This window comes from Chlorocebus sabaeus, chromosome 25, assembly GCF_047675955.1.
Source record: "Chlorocebus sabaeus isolate Y175 chromosome 25, mChlSab1.0.hap1, whole genome shotgun sequence".
In the NCBI taxonomy this organism is placed as follows: domain Eukaryota; kingdom Metazoa; phylum Chordata; class Mammalia; order Primates; family Cercopithecidae; genus Chlorocebus; species Chlorocebus sabaeus.
The window spans coordinates 51,283,048-51,305,834 of NC_132928.1; the positions used below are offsets into that span (position 1 = coordinate 51,283,048).

Sequence of the window (22,787 nt, forward strand, 5' to 3'; positions counted from 1 at the left end):
TCATGCCTTTATTCAGGCTACAGGTAGGAGGTAACACGCTTTCTTTACTGAGTGACTAGTCCAGTGCTTTCTCTCAAACAGCTGTATGCATGGTGCTTCCCAAATGGAACGTCTCTGCCTCTTTCTGCACACTGGTCAGGTTCAGCTTCTCCTGAGCCCAACGGGTCTGTTTATTTTTTGTCTCTCTCTCTCTCTCTTTTTCTTTCAGCATAGCAGGGCTTTTTATTAAAAATCTCTTGGGACAATAGACTTTCATGTAAAAGTGATACCATGTGTTACTTGAGACTATGCAACAGAGGTATCAAGCTGCCTTACTATACTAAGTGCTTTAGGTCAAAATTGAAACATGGAAATTAGGTGGCAAAGAAAGAAGCACCAGAGGTTTCATTTCGTAGAGGAGAAGAGCATGTGATCTATGGGTTCTTAGCCCCAAAAGAGGGCATATCAGTCACATTTGGAAAGAATTCACACTGTGCTCAAAATTAAAACAATACATGGTGGCAGTGTAGAGTCACCAACAAGGTGAGGATGCAACAGCAAGAGGGGAAAAAAGCAGCCAAAAAGCTCAGACCAAGGAGTTACTTGAATATGGGGAGGGAGATGTGGCCGAAAAGGGAATGCCATCAACATAACACATGAGAACAAACAGAGAACACAAGCTCCTAGACCCATTCCAGCTCAGAGTTACTCCAGGAGGGCTGCCCAATACGGAGATTGCTTTCATTTTACTTTTGAGTCTCAAAAAAAAATGCTTTAGAAACAATATTTGGAAACCAAGCATTGGTGAATATACACACACAAAAACCAAGGGGGAAAAAAAGAGGAAAAAAAATAGGCAGTCTAACTAAAGGAAAGTAGAACTACCTAAAATTTTTTTATAAAATTATTTTATCAAAACATTATCAGTCTCATAAAGATTAGGTTAGAAGAGATACCCTAATCTTAGCTTCAGCAGCTCAGTAAATCATTACAGAACCTTTCTAACATGAAGTCTATAGTTTTCAGAAAACAGTCTTTACCTATGCCTGTAAAATTAAAAAGAAAATAGCATATGGGGAATATCTCCAAAGCCAAAAGGAGCTTTACTACCTTAGGGGTCTTTTAAATGGACCCTGAGAAAAGCATGGTAAAGTTTAGTCATGGTAAAGTTCACAGAGGAGGTAGCAGGGCTGAGGGCTGGTGCTGCTCCTTGCTATTAAAACAGCAGCTACCCAGGGCTGTCACGTAGTGCTACACTTTGGGACACATGCTACTGGGAGCAAGAAGAGTGAAGACCACGGCCCTAGGGGAAAATCTAGGTAAAATCACCTACCACCTGGCATCAAATAATACTTCCCTTTACTCTCCTGCTTTCGGGGGGCAGGAAAGCAGGATCTGTAAGGCAGCAGTGCTGGTGGTCACAGTTTCAAAGTATATTAAAAAAAAGAAACAACAACAAACTAGCTCTTGCTTGTCATTATCACTTAAAAAAAATCCTTCTTTCCCTGATGGAGAACTCAAGTGGTAAGATATACAAAATCAACATTATTAATGACCCATGCATCTGGTATAAAATGCTTTTTATTTTGGGAAAGTAATTCATTTTAAGGATAGGCAAAACTAAAGGAAAGAGCTGCAAGTCTTCTAAAAAATAATAATTAAAAAAATTATAACCAAAGAAGTTTACTGGGATAACAAATACAGATCTTTGAAAAACCAATAGGTAAGAACCGGCCAGTGAATACTAGAAAACAAGGGATAAGAGCTAAATATGATATTCCCCCTCCCTACCCGCATTATTAGGAATGATCTCTAAACTGAGTAACTGATAATTTCTTGAATGATTAAAGAAAAGATATTTCAGAATTGGGATAAATTATAAGGTCTCAATACTAAAGAAATTAGGATTCTCCAGGGTTCATCCAAAAATAAATCATTCATGAAAAACTTGATTTTTAAAGGGTCAAAAAGAAGGCTAAGAATGACTGTAATTACTTATTGCCTAAAAAGGTAACAACTGAAGACAAACAGCCCCACTACTAAACAGCAGAAAGTTTCCACATAAAGAAGCTCCCTTTGTATTTCCCCCTATTGCCAACCTCTCAAAATAAAACAAAAAAGTTAAAAAAAATTAAATAGAGACTTATGAAAGTCAAGTTCAGTTGGCAAAAGATGCTCGGACATTTCAATTCTGCCTGGATTGTAAGGGAAAGCAATCTAGTCCACACCTGACAGGAAGGATTTCCATGTGGGGAGTGGCAGGAGCTGGAATGTGTAGGAGGCCAGTGCACTGGGCCAGGGCTGGGAACTGCTCAGCTAGAGAACGGACGCGGGGTTTACTTGCCTGTTTGAATAATCTCATCTCCATTTATGACCTGTAATTTAACACAGCGGAGATATCACTTGCAACAGTAACTAGGCAGCTGCTTTGCTTCTCATAGGAGGAAGCCATTCTCTGTTCTCCACCTGAGTCACATAGAGAGATCCTGGGAGCCACAGTGTCTCCTCATGCTCAGGGGTGAAAGGTAGCACATTCTCTGGTCTGATATTTAAGAAATGGATCCTTATTATCACCACTAGGATCCCTATGGCCCCTAAGCTATAAGGTCCAGGATAGGTGCTTCTGCCACTCACCAAAAGGAGGGCTCATCGTTTTGCAGTTCCTGTTAGAAAGCGGCTGATGCAGGCCTGTGCCTTGTAGCATGAAATGACTCAAGAAGAGGCAGACGTTGAATTCAGGGACAAGATTTTCCTGGTGGGAGCACAGGGCTGCTGACAGAGATGAAAACCAGTTTACTGGGCACCTGTCTGGTAGTGTTTTGGGAAGTGTTGACCTAAGAGTTACTTCTCTGGGAAGCTTTCACACCAAACATGTCTTCACTCTATTAAATGATGCCAGAAGGGCTGCTCTGCTCCATCATTCATTTAAGAGAGAAGATTTATCCTTACAAAAGAAAGGATCTGATACAAAAGTCATTCATTACAAAGAATGCCAAAAGATGTTTAAAGTCATTTGCTATAATAAGATTTTAATGTATCAATAAGCCAACAGTTGGAGTTGAGAAACTTTCCTTTTAAGGACATTATAATTTTTTAAAATTTAACTATAGTATTTAGGATTTGTGCTATGCATGGTGCAGAGGTTTTCCAAATATAGTTTAGTGAATTCTCCCAACTATTCTCTAGGGATCCATAGTGGGTCTCTGGTAGAATAATTTATTATATGGTAATATCTGTGTTTGGGTAGGTAATTTATTATATTTAACCAATCATAGTATGATTTGATTCATTAGTTGAGAGTGGTCCTTGCTGTTGAGTGGTCAGTGGAAGCAGCTGGATATTCATCTATGAAAGGTGCCTTGATTCTACCAAAGTAGTCCAGAGAACCAAACCATTTCAAAACCACTGCCTTGAAGTATGGACCCAAAATATTAACTAGCTTAGCCAGACCACCAGTCTGACAGTGACTGATGGTTTGAGGATAACATTTCACCCATTCCTGCACATGACACCCTCCTGGTTAACTGAGAGATGGTCCTTACTTTCCAGAGCATTTGAGTCCTAATAAATCAGATTCCCTCCCTGGATTTTACCTCCTATGCCTAGCAGGTGACTTCTGCTTTGTACCCAGTCGCCTAGCCCTAATATAAAATTAGGGGGTGGGGTAGAAATCTTCAGGAGCTAATCATGAGGCTGTCCTGTCAGCCCGTGTACAGAACCACAGCTGTGGCACACCCAAGCTCCCTCTGCTTAAGACTATTTTTTTTTTTTTTTTCAAGACAGGGTCTCACTTTGTCGCTCAGGCTGGAGTGCACTGGTGCAAATATGGCTCACCACATCTTTGACCTCCTGGGCTCAAGCTATCCTCCCACCTCAGCCCTCCAAGTAGCTGGCACTACAGGCATGAGCCACCATGTCTAATTTTTGCATTTTTTGTAGAGATGGGTCTCACCATGTTACCCAGGCTGGTCTCGAAATCCTGAGCTCAAGCAATCTGCCTGCCTCAGCCTCCCAAAGTGCTGGGATTACAGGCATCAACCACCCTGCCTGGCCAAGACTGATACTTTTAAACCAGCTGAAATTACTTAAAAAGTATTTTATTGCTTAGCACTAACATCTCTCCTTGTGTGGTTATTAATAGAACTTTTCTTGCTTTATATTGCTATATTGAAATTTCCAAAGTGAAAACCTACCAACATTAGTTTTCCTGACTCAATTGCCTTATTTATCCAGGCAGTTTTTCTTAAGTCTCTGGGATGAATTTTTATAGTGTGAATAGTGAGACAGCCTAGTCTCCACTACCCTTACCTCACCTACCCTGGGGGCATCTAGAAAGATTTCTTTCAAAGGACCAAGTAAGATAATTACTACAGACCTTTCTTCTGATTCTCAGCATGTCTAAGTATCCAGAAACTATAGAGTTCAAGAATCCAAAATACTTGAAGGAACTGTGCTGATTGAGACAGCATCCTCACAACTCTCACCTGACTTCCAAGTCTACTGTGTTTAAAGAAGTGTGAGGCCCATGAAGCATTCTTTCCACGACTGCGCTTTCAGCCTCACTCTCAATTTTGTTGAAAACTAAACCCCATTCCACATGGACTCTGTAAGGAATCTAGACTGTTAAGTACATGTTTAAGCATACGGGGGGCTCTAAAATATGTTGATTACTAGCTGATACCTAGAGAAGGGAGTAGGCTATCTATGCATCAAATCCTTGCTCTCATTTTTTATTTCACAGCTTAGGGTTATGATATGGCATTTAAGGTTGAAAAATGCAAACCTGGATCGGCTATCTTCAGGGAAGCAACACATTCAGTGGCTAGATCAGCCACTATCAAAACTATCAAAACTGTACCTGCTTTTTGTTATTTGCTTCACCATAAGAAATACAACCATATTTTGCAATGATAAAATAAAAAGGAGTTAGAAACATTTCTTGCCTCCTGGATTTTGCTCTAATCACTGACATGTCCCTATGAGGTGCTCTTGGCAGCCTTTATCTCATTGGTGTCACAGGTGTGAGCTACAGTGAGCAGAAGCCTAGGTTCTGATTTCAACAACCTTTTCTTTTTTAAAAGTTTTATCAAAAGATGCTCTCTAAGCACAGCACCAACAAAGAAGAGCAGCCAAGCACATTCCAAGCAGCAATGCCAAACCCTAAACCAAAACAACAACAAGGAAAGGTACCTTTTTACAACCTTGTCTTTCCCTGGCAATTCCATTACTGTCTGGGGCAAAAGGTTGATGGCAGTGGACGTGACTGACAAGACCATGAACAGCACAGCCAAGCAATGGTCAGTGGAGGTCACAAGCCAGACACATGCAGTGCACTTTTCACAATTACCCTCTTAGAAAATGCCCTCCTTTCCATAAGGAAAGAAGCAAACCGCATCATGCACTAGGTTGAGATTTGTCAAGCAACTGCACTAAACACGCTAATACTTTGCTGAGTAAACAGACTTCTCACCAATGAAAGAAAGGAAAAGTAATGGAGGTCACATAGACACTCATTTAATCTTCAAAACGTAATGTCCAGAACTTTTCAATGACCCATTTTCTGGTACCTGCCTTGGCATTTACAAGGGTGTGAAGTCAGGAAATAATAGTTATCATAAACAAATGCCTTCTATTAGATTCAAAGCCTGCTTACCTGTGCATCAATTATTTTCTGCTTTGCATCAATAACTGCTTGCATCTCAGCATGATCCTTCTTCAGTTCTTCTTCCACAGCCATTAGCCTAGAATGTGGCAGGGAGGAAATACAACATCTTCAAAGAGAGGGCTAACTAGTGTAGAGAACAGGAAAACTCAATATCCTCTGCCCTTCTTAATAAGACACCTGCAACCATCTTTTCTTTCTTCTCCGCCACCTTGGAATAAGACATCTAAGGTCGATTTTTCTCCTTGTGCCTGGATCCCACACATTTTCATCTCCTTTGGAACAGTAATCCCATAATCATTTCCTCCCTCATCTCTCTCAGATTCCTTCCTGAGCACAACTTATTTCATCTTAAAATATCAAATCAACAAAAACCAAACAACCCTCTCTTAATCTCAAGTTACCCTATACCTGGCCCACTTTCTCTTCCCTTGCATAGCTAAGTTTCCTCAGTGAGTACTCTATACGTAGTATGTCTAGCTTGTTTCCTGTCCACCATTCACATCTTAACTCATTGATGTTTAATTCTGCCAGTCTACCCAAACACCTCTCAGTAAGATGGTCAATTACCTCCACACTATTTAAACAACAAACAGTTCTGTTTACTTGACCTGTCCATAGCATTTTACAAATATTGAGGCATAGTGGTTATGAGCATGGAATCTGGAGTCCGGGGTTCAAATCCTGGTGCATCACTAACTATGTGACCTTGGGCAAGTGACTTAATGAATTTGTTGCCTGTTTCTTTATTTGTAAAATGAGAATAATAATGCGTAGGTGGAGGCTGTGATAAAGATTAAACAAACTATTATGTGTAAAGTGCTTAGAAAGGTGTGTGTCCCATGGTGAGTGCTATACAAGTGTTTGGTAAACTTTACCCTCCCTTTTTCTCCCTTGGCATCTGCAGCACTCTCAAAAGAGGTCCTCTGGCCCCAAAGATATTCCATAAAATTCCTTTCCATATTTCTGGACTCATTTTGAAAGATTAATTTAGTCTTGGGCATTGGATATTTACATTTTTAAAACCCAGTTCTCTAAGATTTCTCAAGTAAATCACCAAGTTTTAGTTTTTTCTAATTGTTATGGTTAAAGAAAAACAGATTACCTTCATAGGAAGTGCCCAAGGTCTCATATTTAGGATATTTTAAGAGATACAGTCAATCATCACATTTGTACTCAGTACAACAAAGATAAAAATAGCTTTTGCTGCCATTCCTTCAAGGTTCTGTGGATCATCTCAATTCTTTGTCTCCCTAACTAGCCCACATCTGCTGCCAGGTGATGTCTAACCTGCTGATGATGCTTTTCATCTGGCTGTCCTTCTCTTCCTGCTGTCTTCGGAGCCGCTCCTCGCTGTCCTCCAGGCGGGCCTTGTATTCCAGCAGCAGCTTCTGCATTTGCTGCTCCTGCACCAGCAAGCGGCGTTCATATTCCTCCAGTCGCCGGCTGGACACTCTCAGGCGCTCCTTCAGTTTAGTAATTTCTTGTTCATACTAGGGCAGACGAGGCAAGGAGAGAAAAACTGGAGTTACACTGCTTTTAGAAATCAATGATTTTCTTTTCTTTTCTTTCCTTTTTTTTTTTTTTTAACAAAAGAAACCCTAAGCAGTGTAGCTAGATGCTGGCTGTGCTGTCATTCCCTATACTGTTCTTAATAGTCTTTAAAATTATCAACTGGCATAAATGTTAATGGAGCATTGCCTTCCTTACTAAAATTACATTTTAAATCTTAACTTGGCATTCCAAATTCTACATATGTATGTATCTCTCTCTATACTAGGCTACCATTGGTATAAGCCACATCCAATCTGTGATGGTATCAAATGAGAGAGGAAAAAAAAATAGATGAAGTACTTAAAAGTCTGACAAATCACTTAAAATAAGCCAAAAGTCAGTTGTCTATAAGAGAAAAAGATTCTGTGTCATCATCTGCACTGTAGGATCTCTGATGTGTCTTAGCTCATCAGACTGCCATTCCTTTGTTCTACTAGAATCACCCCTTTAGAGAACAAGCAACATTTCTATAATGTTAACCCCCTAAATCAATAAATAGACTTTCATGGCAGAGGTTATTGCTGCTTTCTTCCCAACTATAAAAGTGTAAAATATTCTAGTCACAGCACTAAACAAAGGCCTACACGTTCTCTAGGGCCAATTAATATTGCTTCTTGGCCCATTTTCATAATATGATTCACCTGCCCAATTTTGTACTGCCTTCTGGAACATACATGTCTGTGTTCTAAGAAGCTTCACATAAATTCAGTGACTCCATTAGTTACACGGCCCTTTCCTGTACTGTAGTTGCTATGGCTGGGGTTTGAGTACACTGGAATATCATGCTGATAAAAAGAAGCTAATTGTCTGGTTGTCAATTAAATAATATAATTCTATATATGATGTCAAGGTTCTTGTTTGATAACCCTTTTTCTCCTTGTCAACTTTTCTTTAAAAAACAAAAACAACAAAATCTAAACAACAGATAATATCCTTTTAACAATCATCTATAGAGTTATACATTCTTTATCCAGAAAAGGCAAAAAAAAAAAAAAAAAAAAAAAAAAAAAAAAAAAAAAAACCAAACCAACAAACAAACAAACAGAAAAACGAAAACAAAACTAAACTAAAATCAAAACCAAATTGTTACCAAGATAAAGAAAAAGTCTTCCCCTAGGGTGATTTTGTCCTTGGGTGAAGACCAACAAGTTTATGGAAACATGAAATATTTACCTAAAATGACTAGAAATGAATAGCAGAGTGTTCTCTAGATTAAGGCATCTACATTAAAAATAAAAATAGTAGCTGCTACCCCCCAGCAAGATGAACATTTTCCACGTATATTCACACACACACACATCCACACACACCACAGACCTATTTTACATAGATATGTGTAGGATGATTAACATAAGGGGTAGAGGTGAAGATGGGGGTGGGAGGAGTTTATGTTCTTAGCTAGATAATCCTTTTAGAGGCCTGCCATTTTGGGATCAGTAAGTCAATGAAGCAGACTAGGTTCTACCTTCTCAGCATGCTTGGCTTCATCTTGATTTTGCTCAGTTTCTTCCACATCCTCTTCATACTGCCCATTGTTCAGAACCCAGGCTGCTGTCCTCTCTACTGGGGACATTGTGGCAGAGTCCACAGGTGACTGAACCTGCATCAGAAACAGTTATTAGCATTTCCCCTAACAGTTCACCCATGTGCTATGTTTCACAAACAGCTATTCTTGGAAGATGTTAGCTGTGATCTCTCAGTTTTCTAATTAATGCTCTTAGCCTTAAGTATTATTTTACTAATGCCAAGGCTAGGGGTAGGGAAAGAGAATATACATTTATATAAGTGCAAACCATTCTGAATAGAAAGTTGTATATAACATATTCAAAAGGCATCCTTATTCTCCCTCTAAAGAAAAAGCCTTAAAATTGTTAATTTGCCCAGTGGTGCAAATACTGGTAGGTAACAGATTGCCTGCTGAAATTAATAAATGACCTCTGCCATAAAAGTCTTTTATGCCATAAAAGTCTATTGATGATAAAATAACAAGAAGAAAGCATAACCTGATGGTCAAAACATCTGTTTAGCCTAGACACAATCAGAAACTAAAAAACTGATTAGTGCTAAACAAACTCACAAAGTGCCCATTTATAATCAGAATGGCAAATATTAGGTTGGTGCAAAAGTAATTGTGGGTTAAATGGCAAAACCCACAATTACTTTTGCACCAATCTACTTAGTTTTCATATTAATGATTTAGAGAAAAAGAAGGACAAGTGATGCTGGTTATCTTTACAGAACACTGACTTCATGATGGATTAAGACCACTCAAAGGTCCTTATACTGGAAAATTTCTTGAATACAGGATCAAAACGATGGATACCGGTAGTCTATTTTCCTAATCTACTGAATAGAGATACCAACACCGTCACTACCACCTATCTCGATCATCTCATAGGGAGCTGTGAGGATAAGACAATATATATGAAAACTCTTTGGAAACTTCAGAGCGCTACAGAGAGGTTAGATGTCAGTCATTACTATATTTATGTTTCAAAAACTGGCACTAGATATTACAATTTATATTAGGCTACTGAATATTAGTGCTTTCCCCACAAACAATGATGGAAACACACAATTTTTTTCCCATCTGTCCTGCCTCAGAAAGAGAGTAAGCTACAGAGAGAGTGCAAAACTTGGCATGTGAGTTAGCCTTTTATAATTAAATAGAGGGATTTGCATTTTGAGGACCAGAATTCTATAATTTCATAATTGAAGGGCATTTTCTCTCCCATCACAGCTATTACATCTTAAGGATCTTTACATCATTCTGAAATAGAACTCAGTTAAACTCTAAATAAATATTTTAAAAGAAGGGGTATTTTGATAAACTGGAGAGTGAGGAAGACCAGATTAAAAAACTGACTGCAGAGACTAAAAGGTTATCAGACATGGGTTGGGAGAGACTTTAAAACTTGCACATGCAAAAGTAACACAGGGACATTTCTTAAAGATGTGAAGAAGGATCTGGTTTAGCTGATTTACAGATTATTGATATATATCAGTAAAAATAGCTTCATGGCTGAGGATGGATGTGCATAGTTTATATAAACAGACATGTACACATTAAGCAATTGTGAATGAACTTCTAGAAATTTCTACTATTTTATTGGTCAAATCTTATTTTCAGCCACTTCCTAATATATCCTAGCACTCTCCTTGCCATACAGTAGGTGGTCAAAATAATAAAAATAAAAGTGACAAAATAGATCAATCCTAACTATTCCTTCTATTAATGATAAAGTCTTCACAAAATTGTAAAAAGGCTAGAAATATTGAATAAATAAAAAATAGTTATTGTGCTGGATTGAAAGGAAACAGAGGTGATTTTTGTTTCATGATTTTTTTTTGTTGTAATATGTTCTTCAAATGAAAAAACTACATACTATCTTTTATATATTCTTGGTCTTATAAGTGTTGCTCTTATTTTCCAATTAGTCAACCTAACGGGCATCATATCATACAGTTCTTTTAAATGATACTGACTAGTTAAATGCACAACAGATACTCAATAAAATATTATTCATTTATTATTCTGGATTATCTTTAGAATTAATTACTAAAATATAATTTATTACTAAGAGAATATTCTATGTTTTTCCCCTAATCCTTTGGAAGGGCACCAAAGGATTCTTTTCAATGATTGTTCCATCTCCTTATAAGTCGGATAAACAGCAAAAAATATCTCTAGTTTATAGTCCAAGAAATTGAGGGAGGAGGTAAGTGGTTCAGATCCATCTTGCCTAGGAATAGCCTTAGAAAGAGAATTTATATCCACTTTCAACATGATCATCAAAGATAATGAAACAAAAACAACAAAATGTAAACAACAGATAATATCCTTTTAACAATCATCTATAGAGCTATACAGCAGGAATTCCCATTAGGAATATCTTCCCTTTGAGATAAAGCTGCACAGGGTCTCCCTGGAAAAACAGTAATGCTTTAGGGCAAAAGAGCCTGATGCAGCAGTTTCACTGAGACTACAATTAGTCACAGACTGGCTATGCTGCGGCCAGTTCCTTGTTCCTTGCTAGTATTTACTAGATACAAACAAGACCAATTGGTTTCAGCTTCAGAGTGTGAAATAGTCGGATTCCTATAAACGAATTTCTGCTATCAACGCCAAAGAAAGGGGCTGATTAAATTAATCCATAAACTTTGGGAGTTCTTGAAAAGGTTGGTTAGGAGACAGCTCAACAAATCCAAATGTGAAAACTGCAGCATCATATTAATAGACTTGTCAATTATCTATTTGAAAAGGTCTCTTCAAATTCAAATTTCTAAGATTAGGGTACATGATAAATCTGAATGACTCATATATTATACAAAAAGTCTATTATTTGTACAAAGTACATGATACATAAAAAACAAAATAGAGAGGAAAATAAGAAAAAAGCAATCCAAACAGAGGCTGAAATGGGTTAAAAAATTAAGACAGCTTCTTGAAAAAAAATTTATCTGTAAATTTTTTCACCAGGATTTTATTTCCTTCCTACTCATTAGACGTAGAAGACCGAAGCCAGTTACTGTGCAGACAATGGCCACTACTTTGTGCTGAGATATAAATGGAATTTGCAGGCACAAAGCTACTGATAATTACAGCCACCTACAGAACAATCCCCACAAAGAAATCCTCTAGTTCCTGGGAGAGAATTCCCCAACACAATTTGCAATTAAAATATGTAAAGGAATTTGCCTTAAAAATGTGCTGATTATATAGAACTTCAGAGGCTTCATGGGAGTGAGATGAACAAAGCAAGCAAGAAACAGAAATATAAGAAATAAAAAACTATGCCAGGCATGGTGGCTCATGCCTGTAATCCCAGCACTTTGGGAGGCCAAGGCAGGTGGATCACTTGAGGTCAGGAGTTCGAGACCAAGCTGGCCAATGTGGTGAAACTCCGCCACTACTAAAAATACAAAAATTAGCCAGGCGTAGTGGCGGGCACCTGTAATCCCAGCTACTCAGGAGGCTGAGACAGGAGAATTGTTTGAACCCGGGAGGCGGAGGTTACAGTGAGCTGAGATCGCGCCACTGCACTCCAGCCTAGGCAACAGAGCAAGACTCTGTTTTGAAAAAAAAAAAAAGAAATAAAAAACTAACGATGTAAGTTCAAAACAATGAACAAAAGCCAGTGTAGGAAAAAAAAAAAAAGAAACTTGAACAATCAAAATAAAGTGACTTATGCTTCAACTGATATGACAGTGGCACCACCAGCAAAAGTATAAACTAAGATTAATATTCAAAGCTGTACCTGGACATCTCACTGTGCCTGTACCCCACTTCATGCCAAAAAATATATATGTGACTCATTAATGGCTATGACACAAAAACTAATTTTTATATTGGTTGTTTGGAGACTGTATGCATTTCCCACCTCCCATCCATCCAGGCAGTCCTCTATTTATAACCCACAGAAACATTTATTATGTGCTTATGTGATAGCTATTATATTTTCCTAAAGAAAAAATGTTATAAATAACAATTGGCTCCAGATGACCACAAAAAAGGCTACGTAATTTATAATATTAATAAACAACCAGCCTGAGTCCTGGGCCCTCATGGAGTCACAGAGGACTCCATGATACAAAAGGAAAGGGTAAGCAGAATAAAAAAAAAGAATCTTTATTTTCCTTTTCTGTACAGGGCTGGGCCTAAGCACACTTTTGAAAAGCAGGTGGAGGATACTTTTCCTGTCCTGTCCCTCTCTGCCAGATCTCATGCCCTTCACTAATCTTATCTTCAGTGCCCTTGTGCTGCTCTAAGTCCCTGAGTAGATATGTGCTTCTACACAGTATTCTGATTTCTAAAATTATGTATTTTTCCTTTCTCCACCCAATGAACACCTTAATTCTCTGAAAGTAGTTGATCTCAACTAGAGTCTAGCACAAAAGTGATGGGAGGAAACTACTTCACAATAAGGTGGGCATGACTAATAGCCTCCTAACACATACATTTTATGTTTATATATACACACACATTTATATATAAAAAATACATATGATACATATAAAAGATACATATTTTTCCTTTTCTTCAAATACAAATGCTTACTAAATCAAACAATTTGGTAAATTTTTGGGATATATAAATATAACAAAATAAAAATGAAAAATTTAAGACTGTATTAAGAAAACTTTATAAAGTTTTAAGAAAACTGTATAAAGAAAAACTTTATTACTCAGTAAAAAATGACCAAGTAGGAGGTTTAGTCCAGGAAGTCTGCTTCCAGAAACAGTTTAAGTTAGTCATGCTTTTCATCCCTTCTTCTATTTCTGTATCCAAGGATTCTATAAATAATCCAATTAAAAAAATCAAAGTAGGTGTAAGGGGCTCTGATCATAGCAGACTGGAGGCAGATGCAGCCATATCAGTAAGTGCCTAAACTGTAAAAATGTAAATATATTACAGATACAAATTAGGATTTTATTGCAGTCTCCCTCCCCAGTTATTTTGCTGCATAAAAGGATTTGTCATAGAACTCTTTTAATCTCAAACTTTCTAGTACTATCATTAGGTTTCAAAAAAAATTCCACTAACACAATGCTTTTTCAGGAGAAAAATCTTTTTAGATGAAAGATATAAAAAGATATATATTATATATATGAAAAATTACATGAATGTGTATATGTATATTTAACAGTAGTTTGTTTCAAAGGGAAAAATATGTATTGATGCTTCAAAATGTAATATGTAAGGAAGAAATGATTAATTTCTGGGCAAAGCTTTTTATTTGTCAAGAAAAAAATCAGAAAATCTTATATTATGATTGGATGTGATGTTAGCTGGGCTTGTCCATGTAAATAGAAATGTAAGGGATCTGCAAATGTTCAGAATACTTCCTTTTCCACCTGTGCTTCTATCTTTTTAATCTTTCCTTTACCTTGATTCTCTATGTGTTCAAGTGTTTATTTTTCTAGCCATTTCCAGGAAAAGGCACATGGGACTTTGTATTTCCAGAGAGAGTTGAGGGATGGAATGGAGAGCAGTCACATTAAACTCTTGGCTCAGAATGCAAACCTTTATTCTGGAAGCTTAAGAAAAAAAATTAAGAGGGATTAATTTTCAGATTCCCAAAATAATAGTTGGTTTTGCCTACAGATTTTAAGAATCTAATTATTCATTCAACATCACCGATTTGTTCTAAGTGTAAACTGAGGTAGCAGCTCTGCTGCTTGAAGAGAAGGGGGCCCCTGCGTGTTTGTTAGACTTTTAAGGGTAATGAGTCAAACTTCATTCTGCAGTCTCACTTAGGCAGAAGCTTCCCCAAATTTTCCTTTCCTCTTTCCATTTAAAGGTTGCTTTTAAGTGGAAATATTGTTAACAATAGGATTTCCCAATGATTTACCTATAAAGAACCAAGGAAACAGATGGACCAAGTAGAAGCCATGCCCCTTCAGCACTCGCGCCTACCTGCTGTGTCTGTTGTCTCTGGATTGCTCTCACTTTGGGAACAGGGCTTTCTCTGGAGGAAGAGGACTGCTGCCGGGACCGGCTCCCATTCTGCACAGGTTCGGCCACCAGGGCTGCGGACGCCACTGACATGCTCCCGGTGCTACGTAAGGAAGCACTATGTGGCAGGGATGGTGGGGCTTTGGCTCGGGCACCTAACCCACCCTGGTCCACTTTTCGGATCTGGGTCTGCCCAGTACTATTTTGTCGTGGCAAAGCAAGAGGTATGTGTCTGTCTGGCACAGTGTGCCGCCTGGAGAAGTCCTCACTCTGAGTGCTACGTTTAGTGAAATCTTCCATGCTGCTATTGCTGGGTCCACTAAGCTTGAAGTCTTCACTGTTACTTTGGCTTCTGGAACTGGCAGTGCTTAGGTTCTCCAAACTGGAATCTATAGAGGCCTTTGGCATTGCTGGAATTGGGTTATTGAGGTGATAGACAGGGTTCTGGAATGACAAGGGCTGAAGGCCACCTGGCTGGTTCAAGGCTGGGTGCAGGGGCCTTCTCACTTGGGGTGCACTTTGGGGAGTGCTCTGGGTTTCCCGCAGCTGTTTGATGCTGGCCACCTGGGTTATGGAAAGCTGGCTTCCGGTCAAGCGTATAGGCACATCAAGCATGACAGATGCATGCTCCACTTGAGCAGCATGAGTGTCCTGGAGGTCCATGAGGGAGACGCTCCGACCATTAGGAAGGCTACTTTCCCTTTCATCCTTTTCAGAATAAGTCATGCTCTGAGAGGAGGCTTGCTGAACCAGCAATAATGTTTTCCCTCTGAAGTAGCTGTCTGTGTTGTCCTGGCTTGGAGATTTTAGTTTATGCAAATCACTGTGGAAAAGGAAAGGACACTTAATTTCTCTTGAGACAACTTCAAAGATGCCTCCATTCAGGCATGTGAACTCCTCTGAAGGTTCTTATGTGGATACATACATTTCTTTGGAAACTCAGATTTTATATAATTAGGGAATTATTACAATTGTTAGAATAAAATCCAGCATTTTTACTTTTTCCCCAAAAGTAGAGAATAACACTGTAGATACCAACCCATCACTGTCTTCACTTTTAACCAGGATTCCAATAATTTCCTAGTTAGGTTTTAAACCTTCCTAAAATATTCCAATTCATACTTACTTATCTAAACCTTCAAGAGAAGTTCTAAGTACACAACTGCAAGGTCCCTGCTAAAGGCACAAGTCTTGCCAATCCATAACACAGTCTAAGCACCAACATTGTATCTACCTGTCCAGCTGACATAGCCAGCTATAAAATGGTTTTCACCGAGGTTCTCCATGGTTTTTGAATGCTATAACGTATAGAAACATGAATTTCATAAAGCCTTTGGTCTTCCACTAAGCAAGACAGAAATTTTTAAAATATGCTGTGGAATATATTCTAACTCTCTATACTACCATTCTAGAAAATAAGTTATCCCAGATCTTGTGCATTATAATGACAAATAACTGAACTGCTCTCAGGTCAGATGAGTCTTCAATTGCTCATGATTTTAAACTTGTAAATTCAAAAAATAGGTTGAATATACTTCTGCTAAATCTGAACATTATATTTCTCTGAGATATTGGTCACGTCCTCTCTTTCATACCTGTCAGTGGGGTCTTCAAATATTTTCTGCAGCCCAGAGGAGAGGCTTCCACTGACATTTGGACTGGAGTTATGTTCAGTGAAGCGTCTCAGTTGCTGTTGTATTGGCGTAGGATTAGTCAATGACTTGGTAATATCAGCAAGAACACGAGGGAGAGGCCCCAATTTTGCCACGGTCGCCTGTAGGAAGGAATTTTCACCCTAATTGGATAATAAGCATTGCGACATCCACCATAGATTGTTTTTGGCACAACGATGGCCATTGATGGAGGGGTGTAGGTTGGAGGGAAGGGTAGGTGTTTGCATATGGGAGTGGCAGGTTCATAATGCATTGTTATGGAGCAGCAGAACCATGGCGTCGAGATGAATGGAGGAGGCGAAACAGGGTGCAGCAGACATCGAGGAAAGAAAGGAAATTGAAATCAGGATTATGCAAATAAAAATTAAAAGACATGCTCAAAACTACCAAACTAATGCCATTCCAACTAAAATAGACATGCGAAGCAAACTAAATCTCTGGGAGGCCAATAGATCAAGGTGGGGGAGGGTAGAGGAAGAACCAAATTCCTTCTAACCAAAAGAACTTCAAGACCAGAGGATCAGCTAGTATGATAAACTTTCAAAGAAAAGGGATCATGTGAGAAAAGAAATGCATGCCAACATATAAGAAGGTGCTGCATTCAGGAATCCAGAGTACTGCAGGGCACACAGATGATAGTGCCATCCACTATCCCAGTCAATCTCGGGAATCCCGACCCAATGCCAACTGAGTTTCCATCAGTAAGACAATTTTTGTTGTTAATTTAACAATAAAATCAGGTAAACTTTCTCTATGAGATATGTCTAGATGTATTCCTGGTTCCCAGGACCAAACACAGATTAAAAAGGAGAAAGTGTATTTACACAGCAAAGTCCGTTAAAAAGACCTTGATCCTGAATAAACCAAGCCCATTTCACAGGCAAACTGAACCTGCATCCCACTGAGATGCAGTTATTCAACAAAGACTAACTCTTTAATACTTGCTTTATCCATTTCAATCATTTTTTTCTTTAGGGAATTCTTACTCTCATGGGGTCTTAGGGGTCCCCTTCAACTGTCAGTCAGTTTGACATAGCTGCCTTTGGGTCTCTGCCTTCTCAACAATCAACAGACTCTTTTACCCTACTCAAACAGGTACAGATGCCACCAAAGCCTTTACTTGCTCAACAATGTTGGGCTATGATTCATATGAAAAGGATTTACCTTTGGCATAGTTACAACTTAAAACTCTAGCTAGCATTTCTAAAAGTGAAAAAAGGTCCTCGAGAATAAGGAACAGTTTACTGTTTCACAAATGTTTTAAGCATTGGAGGACACACTACCACTTATGTTTCCTCAGCAAAATGGCCTTTGTTAATACGTTTTATTCCCCTTCAAATTTTACTGGTATATCACTTTTATTGATAGGAAAATAGAGGAAAACAAATCATTATCACAGAAAAATAACTGTCTTTTGAAGTTATTCTAACAGACCACCACACATATTTATAAAATGCCTGTAGCAAACAAAAACATCAATAAATAATTATTGTAATAAGCCTAGCCAAAGTCTATTAGACTATTTTTTACTACCAAATCTATTCCTTTTTGTTAAATTCCAGAAGGAAGAAAATGATTGGCATGGTGTATATTTACTTATTAATATGGTACATAATAAAATTCTTAGCAAACAAATGATTAAAAATAATTGTTTTCTGTATTCTTAATTCACATCTGTAAAGAAAGAAAACAGTGATTTTTAGCACTAATAATTATATGAAACTCTATGACTTGTATAGTAAAAAAATTTGTTTCATGGGTAAAGTTACTTAAAACATGATAAACCTAGTACTTTCTTAGCTAAATCTATACTTTTATTAGAAGTTACTATATGAGGTTTCATCTTATCCTATTAGACATGCATAAGGCTGTATATACCAATATATTAGTTTCTAATAAAGTTTTCAGATATGCACTATGTATATATAAATTTAGAGAAATATACTCCATTAATTCAGATAAATATTAAAAACATATATTAATAATGTCATGGTTTTCTAGAATTTCATGGTTGTCGGTCCCATATTTTACTCAGAAATGATGACCACTCTCAGATTTCTAGGGTAAAAGGTTGCTTTCAATTAGCAGAAAGAGTGAGTGCTATCACTCTATAGGTACTTTCCAGAATTCAGGTACATTAAAGTCTCTATCTTCCATCAACCTACTTTACCTTATCAAGTTGGGAAACTACTTCCCACAGTAAGGAATGCAAAACTGAAAGCTCTCGGCCCAGATCAATGTAACCATCAAAGCCTGGGGTGTTTGAGATGGTGTCTGGATTAGAGATCTCCAAAAGAAAGCGCTTCATTCCACCCCATTCATGTTCTAAAAAATCATTCATGAATGCCATGTATTCCTCTTTGTTACCAAACCTGAAGTAGAGGATGAGAAAATGAGAAAGAACATATTCAAGAGAGAGATGATCATTTTGATTTGACTTTACACAGAATTATGACATTTTTTTTTTTTATTTTGTGGAGGGAATGACTAATTTTATTATCTATAAGTGATAAATGCTATAACATACTTTCTTAATATCACTTTAATATTCCAATGGTTTGAATAGCTTTCTATTCTCTAAAGGGTAAAGCCAAACCTCTTTTTTTTTTTTTTTACTTCTGGTATGTGAATTTCTCTGTAATATAGGCCTCACTTACCTACCAAATGCTCACCAGTACAAACCTTCAATACTGCTAGTTTCTTCAAAGTCTCCCAAATATATTATACATTTTTGTCTTCTCCAAGCTTTTGCCCATGCTATTTACTTGCACTAGAGAAAACCTTCTCTCCTTTGCCTATCTAGATTCTACCTATCTTCAGGGCCTAGTTTAAGTCCATAAAACCTGTTCCAAAATAAAATATAAATATTTTTTAGCTCAAATATGGATAAATATGTGTATTTCTGCATTGGCTTATATATAAATTACACAAAATTAATATAGTACACCTCTAAAAAGCCACTATTTATACTAGAAAACAATCTGCTCTTTTTTTTTTTCTTCAATACATTGCTAATACAAACTTGTTTTTAAGCATCAATATTGAATAAATCTTGGTCAATTTTGTAAATGTGAATTCCTTCCCAGCCATTTCTTTAACTTATTTTCTATAAATTATAAAAATAACATAAACTTACTGAAAAAAGTTTGAAACAATGAAAAGTAGAAAGAAAAAAGTGTGGATGTCTCATTCAAGCTACCCAAATATATCTGCTGTTTATATTTTAGTACATTTCCTCCCCAACTGTTTTCTCCTGATTTTCTTTTGAAAAATTTTAAACCTACAGAAAAGTTGAAAGAATATACAATGAATACCCATATGCCTTTCATCTACATTAACCAACTGTTATTTTTGCCAAGTTTGCTTTCACACCCTCTCTTTCTATACAGATTTTTTTTTTTTTCTTTCTGGAACCATTTTAAACCAAGTTGCAGACATCACCTCTAAATAGTTTAGTGTCCATTTCTTCAGAATAAGGAATATCTCTTACATAAACCAATGCCATTATCACACTAAAACTTTTAAAAACACTATTCATGAATTATCTTATCTACAGTCTATATTTAAATTCCACCCATTGCCCCCAAAAGGACATATATTTTTTCCAACTTAAGATCCAAATAAGTTTCAAGTACTGCATTTAATCTCTTTTAATCTAAAACAGCCCCCCTCCATCTTTTGCATTTTTCATAAAATTGTCTTTTTTGAAGTGGTCAGGATAATTGTCTTAGACAATGTAACCACACAATTTGTCTTTTCTTCCCAACTTTTTTTATAGTTAGATTTTTGTATTTTCATATTGCTGGGGTAACAGTATACATACCACTTTTTATTCTGCCCTTTTTTTTCCTACTAAAGCATTTTTTTCAGCACTTTTAATTTAATTTTATCTTAATGCTCTATATTATTGGATAGTCTTTGTAAGCAGCTTGTAGTACCTGCAAATATTCCATTGAATGCATGTATCATAGGTTACTTAACCACTCCTCTACGAAGTGATTATTTAACTTGTTTCCAATTTTTTGCTATATTTATTAATATCACAGTGAAAATCTGGTAACATGAGTGATGAGGTTCCCAACCCTCATTCAAATTTTAGGCCTCGAGTATTTTTTAAACTGTGTTTTTAAAGTGGTTACAATAGTATCACCTACTTGGCAAAGTTGGCCAGGTTCTGAATGACCTTGGCAATAAGAGTTAGAGTCCGAGATGTGCGGTCATCAGGATACTCCTGCATAAGGTTGAAAAGACTGGGAGACATAATGGCTGGACACAAAAAACGGAGAAATAATGAGGCACTGATGAGCCTCTCGCTGATGTCTTGCTTGCCACGGTTCAGGCACTGCTGCTTCCATGATGCAAACACTTCTTTCAACTCACGAGGGAAAACACTAGGGAAGGAAAAAAGTACCAAAACCTCTAAACACAGAAGTACCAGAACCCAAAGCACAAGTGATTCCACCCTGACCCAACATATCTCTGCTTAAGAGGAGGCTGTGAGGAGGACCTAGTAGAAATTCTGGGATGAGGTTTTACCTGATTCATGGCTGAGAGGCGGTGGAAAAATTCACAGAGGCCAGATGGAGACTGGAAACCCAAGGCTACAAAACTCTGGATTAGTTTAAATTTAGTTTTGCAAAGTGGGAAAATGGCATGAGGCTCATGACTAAACCATCTGGTTTAGTATAACTCACCATAGTCTCTCTAAAGACTGTTCATCAAAAATCTTCCAAAGTTTCACCAATTGCTGGAGTTAGTGCAATGATCAAAATTCATGAACACATCTGTTCAACACTAGTAAATATTTTAGAAAGCAAAAGAAATACTTTTGATATTAGAGGCTATAGTACTAATATTCTGGGGAGAGATTATATTTATGTAGATAGCCAGTTAAAAAGTACTTCTGCTTACAATGGAGATTTCAATTTTAGATGGGACTGTATTCGAGAAACTTTCAATTTCTCTCCAAGACCCTCCTCTTTGGTTGTAAAATAATTGTTAACATTGTGATGACTTTTACATGAAAAGGTGTTCCACAGGCAGAGGATGAGATAAGCTCACCAGTAAGAGTTGATGATCTTGCAGAAAGCCAGCTCACAGCACATTTTCAGGTTGCTCTGATGGTCTATCAGTTCACTAGATGAACATTTGCTGGGATCCACTTCACAGTTCTCATCTGACTCATACAAAGCTTTGATAAACTCCCCTATTAGAAGAGAGAAGATGAAAATATAGCTATAAACAGTGTCTTCCTGAATAGAATAAAAGGACTTATGATTTCTGTCCTAAAATGTATAATGGGGAATTCTTTCCTAGATCTGACAGGGAGGGCACAAAAGATGGCCCATGAAGCCTCATTGCTTTGGAACCCAAGAGTTGTCACATCCTACATACCATGTTTATTTTTCTTATCCTGGAAGTGGAATAACAGCAATCACTAACATCATCATCACAGTATTTATAAAAATGGTAATGATACTACTTAAAAAATGTATTAAACTAAATATATGTTTAATTAGTATAAACTCGTTATTTGTTTTAAGGCTCGCTCTACTTAGGGGACTATTATTGTTATTCCAGAAGAACAAATGACCCAAGCTTGATTGAATAGTCCACTGAAGGTTTTAAGTGCTAATGTTGGTGCCAAATACAGATGCAAGTAAGGTTCTCTATGCTTACCTCTTGTAACGGAGATAGTCATTCAACACTGCACAATATTACAGCAGATCTCCTTACATAATCTGTATATGCTTTTCCATATAAATTTAGTTTAGAAGCCCCGTTCATATGGCCTATGTTCTAGAAAGATACACCCACTATTCCCTGAAAGAACAAATTCCTACCTTACCTGTTTATCCTCTAGTACACACCATAGCTTGTATATCTTCGACTACTTTGTATTTCATATTGTTTGTGTTTATTTCATTTCTAGGATGAACACCTTTGGAGGTTAGATACTAGGTTTTATTCATGTTCAAATCTTGACTCTTCTGAATAGCTCCCAAAATGTTACAGGTGCTCAATAAATATTTATCAGAGATGGCAGTATGTATTCTTGGTTTTTTATAGGTCTTTATGAAAGAGGAGTGGATCTTTCAAAGATTCTCCTAAATATGCGTTTATTACTTGAGGTTCCGGCTAGTTATAACAGACTTCATGAAAGTGAACAATAATGCCTGCAAAACTAAGTAGCAGCAGCAGCAGCAGCAGAAAGAGCATTTCTATCAAAGCAGTTAGTTTTTAGATAAATGAAAGCTTTTAAAAATACCTGTGACAGGGGATGAGAAGTGATAATTTTGAGGAAAAATGCTTAGAGAACAGGAAACAATGTGGTATACAGAAAGGAAAGTGGTGCACAGAAAAATTAAAGTCACTGAGGTCAGACACACTGACTGTGGGCCCTGGAAAAGTCACTTAATTAGTCTGAGTTTCAGCTGTCTTATTTGTAAAACAGTGTTAACAG

General features: G+C 37.3%; 1 protein-coding gene across 5 annotated transcripts in view; it reads right to left on the reverse strand.

Annotated features, from left to right (window-relative positions):
• RASAL2 (RAS protein activator like 2) overlaps positions 1-22,787 on the reverse strand; it is a 398,007-nt gene that overhangs the window by 7,825 nt on the left and 367,395 nt on the right. For 2 of the 5 annotated variants that reach the window (XM_073011740.1, XM_073011744.1), the window contains 9 exons: positions 21,386-21,530; positions 20,479-20,715; positions 18,495-18,696; positions 16,247-16,446; positions 14,613-15,474; positions 8,661-8,795; positions 6,932-7,134; positions 5,633-5,720; positions 2,324-2,354 (listed from right to left, as the gene is read on the reverse strand). In XM_073011740.1, coding sequence (XP_072867841.1) covers positions 2,324-2,354; positions 5,633-5,720; positions 6,932-7,134; positions 8,661-8,795; positions 14,613-15,474; positions 16,247-16,446; positions 18,495-18,696; positions 20,479-20,715; positions 21,386-21,530 — 2,103 coding nt within the window. The remainder of the gene's footprint in view (positions 1-2,323; positions 2,355-5,632; positions 5,721-6,931; positions 7,135-8,660; positions 8,796-14,612; positions 15,475-16,246; positions 16,447-18,494; positions 18,697-20,478; positions 20,716-21,385; positions 21,531-22,787) is intronic. The other 3 variants (XM_073011742.1, XM_073011743.1, XM_073011741.1) reach the window with 3 other exon arrangements.